This window comes from Arachis duranensis, chromosome 2 (assembly GCF_000817695.3).
Source record: "Arachis duranensis cultivar V14167 chromosome 2, aradu.V14167.gnm2.J7QH, whole genome shotgun sequence".
NCBI lineage: Eukaryota > Viridiplantae > Streptophyta > Magnoliopsida > Fabales > Fabaceae > Arachis > Arachis duranensis.
In genome coordinates, this window is record NC_029773.3 from 9,138,291 (window position 1) to 9,148,713 (window position 10,423).

The 10,423-nt window shown below is 25.2% G+C and overlaps 1 protein-coding gene across 1 annotated transcript; it reads right to left on the bottom strand.

Annotated features, from left to right (window-relative positions):
- Window positions 1–1,353: 1,353 nt before the first annotated feature.
- On the bottom strand, window positions 1,354–2,233 carry LOC107473424 (transcription repressor OFP16-like). Its single transcript, XM_016092983.3, has one exon. It carries the CDS (start codon window positions 2,222–2,224, stop codon window positions 1,460–1,462), a length of 765 nt encoding a protein of 254 aa, XP_015948469.1. The 5' UTR covers window positions 2,225–2,233; the 3' UTR covers window positions 1,354–1,459.
- Between the last annotated feature and the right edge of the window lie 8,190 nt (window positions 2,234–10,423).

Below are 10,423 nucleotides of genomic sequence, written 5' to 3' on the forward strand. Positions count from 1 at the left end.
TAAAATTTACATTTTATAAAAATTTTGTAAAATAATTTATTAAATATATATAATTATATAAATAAAAATATATTAAATAAATTAAATATATTTATAAAAAAAGTGTACACATACATACACTAATATATCTTTTAAAGTACGTGTTAATTAAATTCATGATAATAATTAAACAAAAGCCAAGAAATTTAATGAAGTCCTAACAATACGGCATATTAATAAATGACCACAAAAGTCAAGAAATTTAATGTTCATTAAAATTTCTTGACACATACTCCTAACTAGTCATATATGATATAACTACCATGCATCTTGAATTAAGGAAGGTTTTGTGTATCATCCTCTAGATATCTTAAGTAACTTCACAAACAAAAAATGTTTTAAGAGAATGAAATGTGTTGTCCAATAATAAAATTTATATATGCTAGTAAAAATAAAAAAAAATGGTTTAACTAACGAACATTTTCATAGCAATTGTTAATTAAGATAGTAATATATATTTCAACTTTAATTTTCGATCAATACATTAAAAGCTTTAGAAGTTTATTATTTTCTATGAAAAAATTTGTTTTATTGCTTCTTATTAGCAATGCCTAAACAAAAACGTGCATCTAAAGTACACAACAACAAGAAATTAATTAATTAAAGAGTGATGTGAGGGAATAAATTTTTTCGAGTAATATCAACTAACATTTCTAAAATTATTTTATTTATTTTGAATTTATATTCTAAATTATAAATTTGTAACATATATCTTAAATTATAAATTTTAAAATTAATTAATGTTGACTAATTAAAAATTAGTTTTCTATATTTGTTTAATTAAATTATCAAGAAAGTTTAATTTATACTACCAAAAAGGTTCTTATTTGTCCCAAATAAAAACAAAAGAATTATTTATTTATTTTAAAAGGAGAAAATTGGAAATGATCGACAAGATGTTATAGAAGACAATGACTATGATAGGGGACCAAATTCTAAGTATAATAGAGGTTCCCCACCCTCCAAAAGAAAGAATACCAATTTAAAGAGATAATGGCATAATGCCACTTTGCACTATACTCACTGGTTACTACTAAGAAAATCAAGAAACAACCAATGTGAATTGAAATAATTATTAAGGCCTTGTATTAATTTAATGAGACAATCATTATCTGTCACCCACGTTACATTGTTTTATATTTCAATTTATACACACACCTATCAAGAATTCAAGATCCCAAATTTTAATCAATAAACTATAATTTAAGTGGTAACTTACTTGGAATTTTTCCAAATAATAATAACATGAGCATTTTCAATAAAATTGACTCTTGTGTAGATATGTTCCATAAAATTTTATATTTTTACAATAACAACATACAATAGTAATAATAACTTTTGATCTAACAAAAACAAAATCAAAATTTATCGAATGGTACCGGAGATTTGGTGGCGGCCAGCGACGGTGGTGGATGAAAAGCTAGAATGGCATGAGGCTAACAAGAAGGTCAGCAAAAGCCCCAATAATGAACTTGTGTGTGCTTTTAGGGTTGAGGGCAAGGTAACAAAGAAGAAGCTCATGTAACACATTCCAATTTGATTTTACATCCATAAGTTCTGGCCGTGCCTCCACCATTTCTTGCATGGATCGCCGGAAATCTAAGTAGGGATCCGGCGAGTACGTTGGTACGGCCACACTTCCATTGAAAATCACGTCCTTCTTTTTCTGTTTGTTACTATTATCGTTGTTATTTTTATCGTTGTTAGCATCGTCAAATTGACGGGTGTTAACAAGGAACGGTAACGAAGACGAGGAGGAATTAGAATTAGGGTTTTTATTATTGTATTTAACAAGAGAGTTGGATTGTCCGGGGGACGAAAAGAAAAAACGTTGGGAGGAGAAGGCGGCGGCAAAATCCGCCGGTTCAAGTTCTATTTCGGGTTCGGAATCAAAGGAAGAAGTTATGGTAGTGGTAATGGTGGAGAGAGAAGAGAAACGTAGGGAATGATCATGATTAAAAGATAAGGAAGGGTCATAGAGAGAATTAAAGTTCTTGATCATGTTAAGTGATGAGGGTGATGGACTTGGAAGATCGTGATTATTAATATTATGGTTTTGATGATGGATATCATTTGGAAAAGTGGAAGGAGCAATGGGGCTTATAGGAGGAGATGGTGATTCTTGTTTGGAAGTGGAGTTTGGGAAACAAAAGTTGAGATGCCTAAGATTTTTTGTGCTTGGCATGTTTTTTTTTTTTTTTCTATCACAGAATGATTGAAGCCAATTAGAAGTGATGATATATAATATATATAGGAAATGAAGATGCCAAGTTCTTTGCTTTATATATGTATACTGATGTATTGTTGTGTAGTGGTAGTTTGTGAAGTGACGGGCAAGTTGAGGAAAATGGAAAAGTATTATATATCTATTTTTTAAATTTTAAAAATGTTTATTTTTTAAAATTTAAAATTTAAAATAAATAAAATAATTTTTAATTGATTATCTAATGTTATTCGTGTAACAATGAACACATATATTGTGCATGGTCGTCATAAACATACATAATGTATGATATATGATTTTATAATTTTATAAAAAAATGTTTATACATTTAATAATGTATTAATTTATTTTTTTTAAATAATTATTATATATAAGGTGGTACTCAGTACTCACTGTTCACATACCTATATTATATTGTGAATTAGTGAAAGAATAATATAATAAATGGTTACAAAAATAATAAATTAAGTACCTGTAAATCCCATGTGCCATGAAACTGGATGCTGATTCTTCAACCAACTTCTCCACAAATTGATTGTTGATAACTTCTATGAGAAATAGTGTATCTTAATCCAAATAAATTAGAAGACTATAGTATAGAATAGATGAACTCTTTTGGTAATTCTTTGATTGGGATGAAAGCAAGAAGCACATGTTATCAAGCAAAGGAAAAACATCAACCAACAATAAGCCTTCAAGTGGCATAATTTTATAATATATATGTATATATTATATTGAATGCCATAAAAATCATTCAAAATTATTCTTCTTTTTTCCATAAATGTGTCACTCTTTAGAAGATGTATGTAATAAAAAAATAATTTTCTTTCATAATACGTATCTCATGTATAAATATTTCTTTTTATTTAATTTACAGTATCCCAAATTTCTTTTTATTTATCTTCTTTTATTTTTACTTCTAATTATGATTTTTAATTAAAAAAATAAATAAATATCATGGTAATATATAGATCATTTGTGCAAACTATATTATTATTATTTTTGTATGCTATAGTCTATACACTATGTGGCTATGATACCTTGAAAAATATTACTAAAATTAAAATAATAATTTTTATTATTTAACAATACAATTTAAATTTAAAAATAATAAAAAAATATTATCAAAATATAAAAAAAATAGGATTTTAATTTTAAAAATACTTGTATAGTCACCTGGTCTTAACTACCATGATCATAGACATCATCAATTCCACCTTATTTTTTTATCTTAATAAATAGGCCAATATGAAGTATTTAAGTAAAAAGCATACATTATTTTTAAACTACTCAAGTGACTTATATATATCATTGTATAAAAATAGCTAATATATACATACTCAGTCTCCTTTGATCTATTGAGTCTATTTATTTCTAGACACATGAGACAATTAAATAAATTAGATCTAACAACTACTCTTTAAGAGTGAAGACTGAAGAGCAACAAATTGGTGTACATATCAAATACAATACTTGAGGGGGGCAAAACATTTATCTAAGAAGAGAAGAAGGACTCCAAATAGCATGAGACAACTTTAATTTAGAGTGAAATTTAATATAGTGAAAGGTTGGTCCACTCCATGCACAGATCTACGCACACTTTTATAAGTCTAAAATCTAAAGTTATAACACAGAAAGTGATGTATCAAACGGCTATGGTTTCATTACTTCATGCAAGATATTTGTCACAATAAGGACTTGTCCTAAAAATGGGTCCCACTATACCACCATATTTCAATGTTTTCATAGACCAAAGTCTTGCATTTGCATATCAAATAATTAAAGGAGTTAGTTTCATATGACTTAAGCAAGTTGGACTTCTAAGAATGTTATTAAAGGTGTTCCAATACTTGTAAGAATGTATAATAATTGGAAGGAGCAACTTTAATTAATTTACTCCTTTTAATTAATTACTTATTTTTTTGGGTCAATAAAAATTAGTAAGGAAAAAGTTCAAAGTTTTTTTTCAACCAAAAAGAAAACTAAAGAAAGAAATGACAAAATTAGCCAAATGTTACTCGAAGAGAGTTTATTACCAAACTTTAATTTTTTCATTATCTTATTATATGATTAAAGAAAAGATCATGACAACAGACTAGTAAATTTATACTATAAACTTTTATTTTCTGTTCGTTCACTAAGGGGAAGATCTTCAGGGCATTGATAGTTTTTTTTTTCGTGAATTACAACAAAGAATATTCAGCATTTTTATAAAAGATATATTTTATTAGAAATATTATTATTTATATGTTGCCTTCTTCTATCAACTTAAACTTTTGAAATGAATGATATCATGACATTGTTAGAATAATAAATTATTTTATAATTCAGATCATTTATATTGAATCACCAAAAATTATATATATCATAGTGCAAAAGCGTACCTTTACTCATAGAAATTAAAAATTAATGAAAGAGTTGTCTCAGTTTTCCTCAACCAAAACTTTTATTCCTAATAGGACGGCTGAATTGCAACTCCTTTGATGGGAAAAGAGTTGTTGAGGTAGTTTTAGAAGTCACTATTTATATTTGAGTATAACACTCATTAAACCCTAAATGTCACAAAATAGTATCTGAAACTCAAAAGTATTTTATTCTCATTTAATTTCAAATTAAAAATAATTATGAATTATTTAATTTAGCATTTATAATAATAAATAAGATCACCATTATATAAATCATTTAATTTAAAATAGTATAAAAACTATATGTTCAAAATATTTAGAGTTTGATCGTTAGTAAATTCTAACTCTATAATATCTAAAAAAAAATTCTTGTTCGAGAAAGAGTATTAAAAATATAATTATTCATATTACCTTCTTGTAGCATCATCAGATATAATTAATTTAGGGTTGTTAAAAAAATATGATTTTACAATCAACATGTATAATAATAACATTTTGCATGGTTGAAAAAACGTTGCTATTTAAACGTGTCCATGTTCCTATGATAAATCATTATGGTATTTTTGGCATAGCCAGGTCTACATTGTATTTATAAATCTGGTAATGGCCCCCTATATACATACACTTTCGATCTTTCATTATTATTACTCATAGTGTGCACTGTATTGCAAGATGCAAAATTCACTGAAGAAAATCCATTTTAATCACAAGGAAAAGAAAAATGCCAATTATGTTGCTCTCATTATCTATAACACTATTATTGTCTTATTCTTTTTGGATGTTTGTATATGGGTACTTAAAACAATTAGAGGGGAAAACATAATAAGGAGAAAACAATAGAATTGTAAATTATCATTCTAATGTTTTCTATCTGAACAATAACATACCTTATACACATCCAAATTGATATATAAACTTCAAGTAAATAATTGGAATTTCAATTATATAAGTGTTGAATAATTTACATAATACACATTATATTGATGTTATTAAGAACAATATGTCGCATTTTGCCATACTGAGGTATTATATATATGTAGTAAATCAAATCATGATCTCAGAAATTAAATGATCTATACGTTTATAATTAAAAAATATAAAAAATATTTTGTCTAAAATTATAACTTTGAACAAAAATTTAATAAAATACGAATTTTATCTAAATTGAAGGAATTATATAATTCTTTTTTTTTTGGGTTTTGGGATGAAAAAGGACAATATAAATTTGAATGCAAATTTAATTTCTCTCATTTAATGCATTAGCATTGGAGAAAGCATTCTATGGTGTGATGGACGGTGCTAGATATAAGGATGGTCCAATTCCAACCATGCATATCTAACTACATATCACACAGTAAGCACATGGTGTGGGGTATTTTCCTTAGAACCAACTAAATTATTGGCCAAACAATTTTGCTTCAATCATTACGTTCTATATCTAGGATCTAATTTCAATGGTAACGTGCTTTAGCAAGATAATAACTCAAAATTATTTATTTAATTCAGTATTTGTAATTTTATATATGTAATGTATTTGTAATTGTATATTTATTATAGTTAATATTATTTAATTATTTTAGTAATAATTAATAAATATTAAATAAGATAATTTAAATTATTATTAGCTAATTTTTCATTATTTGAAAAATATTTTGATCTAATTATATTTAATAAATAGTCATTTTGAACTTCAAAAAATCATAATTTTGAGAAAATAGACTTAAAAGATGTTTTTTAATTTTGACAAAATAATCTTCGAAAAAATGTGTTCTTTTTTGAAAAAATAAACCAAACGTTAGTCAATAATTAATTGATATAGTCAATAGTTTTTTTTTTTATGAAATTACTAATTTAACTCTATAATTTTTTTCTCATACTACCATCAACGACAACATCATCATCAACAAGACAACAACAACCACCACAATCAAAATCACCCATAATATCATTACTAGCTAGCAACACAATAACAACTAATCACAATAGTAAAAGAAAAAAAAAGGAAAGTTGAAGGAGAAAATCCTATTAAAAATAAAAAATCCTATTAAAAATTTGTGATTCCCGGCCATAACATCATCACTAGTAATACAATAATAACTAATCACAATAGTAGAAGAAAAAAGAGAGTTGAAGGGATGAAATCCTAATAAAAATTTGTGATTCTAATTTAAAAAAGAAAGAGAAAAGAAGATGCATGATTCCAATTTGAAAGAGAAAGAAAGAAGAAGAGCATGAGGCAAAGAGGAAGAGTTGCTACTAATGCTTCTGACACACACAAGAGAGTGAGAGAGTATTTTTGGAGGGTTATTTTGTCAAAAATATATTTTAGATTCATTTTATTAAAATTATAAATTTTGCAGGGTTTAAAATAATTATTTATTCTTTACTACTCTAAGATGGTGAGAAAATTAGTTCTTTGTTACCTAACTATTAGTAATATATATAGTTTATAACAAAAGTATTAAGTGTACACAAAAATTAGTTATCAAAATAATTTTTATATAATTATATATAAATATATAAATTATTTAATTTATTTTTAATTTGTATCTTATATTTTAATGTATATTTTATATAATTGACTGATTTTTATTTAATGTACATATAATATAGTTGATGATATAAATAATGTTATTTTAGTGTAATTATTAAACCAATATGTTCCATCCATAATTTATTTACTTATTATTAAGCTATAATTAATTATTAAAATTTTCAAGAATTTGTGGTATGTTATCAAAATTTTTATCATAAAAAAAGTTTAAAATTTGATCTTTAATATTTTATTTCTCCAAATAAAAATAGAAATTGAACATCAGACAAAAAGGACATATATATGTGATCATCTGTGTGTGCCCATCTATCATAATTTATTACGATGTTTGTATTTATTTTAGAATAAAATATTATTTTTGTCTCTAATATTTAAAATAAATTTTAAAGTTATTTCTAATATTTAAATAGTTTTATTTAAATTTCTAACATTTTAAAATCGTCTCAATATTATCATGTCGCTAGTGATTTATTAATAGAATTGAACGTATGACAAAATTAAAACAATTTTAAATTAACAGACAAAAATAAAAACACCATATATTATCTTTAAAATAATTACTGAATCAAATAAAATGATAATAAATTTTAATAGAATGAATCATAAAAAATATATAATATATATTAATTAAAATCAACATATAAAATTATTAAAACATCAGTATTTTGGATATATTTAAAAATTTTCTAATGTTTTATAAATGGTTACTCTTAGTTTTAGATTTCTGAAAATTTATTTTGATTGACCATGGAGACAAGTCTTTACATGTGATGTATCGGGTTTCTATCATTAATTGCTTCTTTTGTCTCATAATGCATGGAGTACTATACTACTGTATATAATATGCAATAAATTAACTGCTTTCAACTTTCAAGTACTCAGTTTATTATTCATTCTTTTTAAATAAATGTTAAAAATTTAAATTTAATTTATTTATACAATAACTATTAATTAATAATATATTTTTAAATAAAATATAAATTTATAATAAATTAATTCTTAACTATCCAAAAAGCACATTATGAAACCTCTATATAGGGGTGCACAGACTCGGTCCGGCTCGAAGGCTCGGCTCGATCCCGAACACTTTAAGGACTAATTTGGTGTGATTTTATTGGATTTAGGGTCGGGTAAGAGTTTCAAAAATAGACCCGATCATTATTTCGAATAGGATCCGGGCTATAGCTTGGGTCCCCAGAAGTCGGCCCGGTGACCCGGTCATCATACATAATTAATATTTTGTGTTATTAATGATGGATCATGACTATCTTTATGTGGAATTTAAGTATTGTAAACCTTAATATTTTGTGTTATTAGTCATTACAAGACTATAAGTTAATGTTTTATGTTTAGAATGCATAAGACTTTAAACTAATGCATAATATTATATTATTTGTATTGATTTAAATATTTGGTATTATTAGACAATATTAGTATTGATTGTGGTTTTGCTTTAGTATTGATTGTGGTTATGCTTTAATTTTAGAGAAGGGTTGGTTCTTGTTATATTTTCTAAGTGAATTTTACCATGTTAAATAATGGTTGGAGTCTTAGAAATTTGGATATTTTTACATGCTAGCTTACAAGAAGATATCAACGTAATGTAATGTTAATGGCCCAGTTTTCACCCGATGTAATTGTGGCCTGAAAGTGTATTGGTTTCATCGGGTCTAGGGCCGGGTTCGGGTCTAATAAATAGACCCGGTATATATTTCGAGTCGAGTCTGGATTCCATCAAATCCGCCTTCACCCGGCCCATGTGCACCCCTAATTTTAATAAATAAAATAAATGTATTAATTATTATTTTAAATAAATTTAAAATTTATGACCGAAATTTATCATCGTGTCTTATCTACTTTATACCGTGAACAAGATAATTTTGTACGTATCTCGTTTACAATGTAAATAAAATAAACACGCAGACATAACACGTGTATATCTCGTTCACACGATAAACAAAATACGTACAAGGTTATCTCGTTCACAGTGTAAACAAGGTTGGGCAACGACTATATATATATAACTTGTTGACAGCGTTTGACTGGGTCCTAGTTTGAAATTTTCAACTACTTTCTCCTCTTTTTTATCCCTTTCTGACCATATAATCGATACATATGACGATGGCGCACGCAGTTGGTAAAGACAGAGACATCAACAGGTTGAACGAGACTTCGCATTATACTAGAGCAACCAACTTTGCGATTAGTTCTAATTTATTAAATTTTACGCAATCCTATATAGATAAATGTGTGTATATAGTAATGATTAGAATAGTAGCAAAGAATTAGAATATAGTTTATATAGTTAGTATACAATAAGTCATTAGTAGTAATTTAAATATTGTAAATGAGATATGTGTAAAATTATTTCGTTCACAGTGTAAGTGTAAATGAAATAAATTAGCGTAACAGATTTTGGTAATAACTTTATTTAATTGGATAATTATTAGATTTAATTTATTTATTAAATTAAAAAATCCCTGAAGCCTAAACATGTAATAAAAGTCACATATAATATAGGTGTCTGCTGTATATAAAATAAAAAATATCAATCACCAGGCCATTCATGAATATTACGAAAATTCTTTTAAACTTTAGATAATGAATGTTAAAATTAATTATTAGTAAAAATTTAAACTCTTTCTATAAAAATCATAAATAAAAAATTTATTATTTAATTTTTTTTATCTACAGAAATCCTAATATTTTTAGTGGATAAAAACTTTTGTTTCTTGTGATTTTTTTTATAAAAATAGTTTAATATTTTAAATATTTGTGCCATAATTTATATTATCAAAATCAACATAATTTTTTAAAAAAATTATATTTCCATAATATTATTTTAAATAAAAATACTAATTTATGATAATTAAGTGTATCAATTGATTAATTAATAATTATATTTTAGTTGAATTAAGAATTTGATTATATTTTGGGCACTCCGCTGCCCAACTCATCTACAGTTGCAGTCAGTAGTCAGTACTCTCTATTGGGTCACCTATATTAAAAATGTGTATTGTGTATATTATAAGTGTTGAGAATTGAATTGATGATTGAATTAGTCAAATTATTAATTTATTAATTTATTACTTTAATTGATAAATTATTAATTGAATCAGTAGAATTAATTTTACATAAATAAAAAATAAAAATAATAAAAAATTTAAAATTAAAATTTAAAATATATATTTTTATTAATAT

What these genes read in the sequence shown, in the direction of transcription:
- LOC107473424 (XM_016092983.3), bottom strand. Translation starts at nt 2,224, where the DNA reads ATGCCAAGCACAAAAAATCTTAGGCATCTCAACTTTTGTTTCCCAAAC.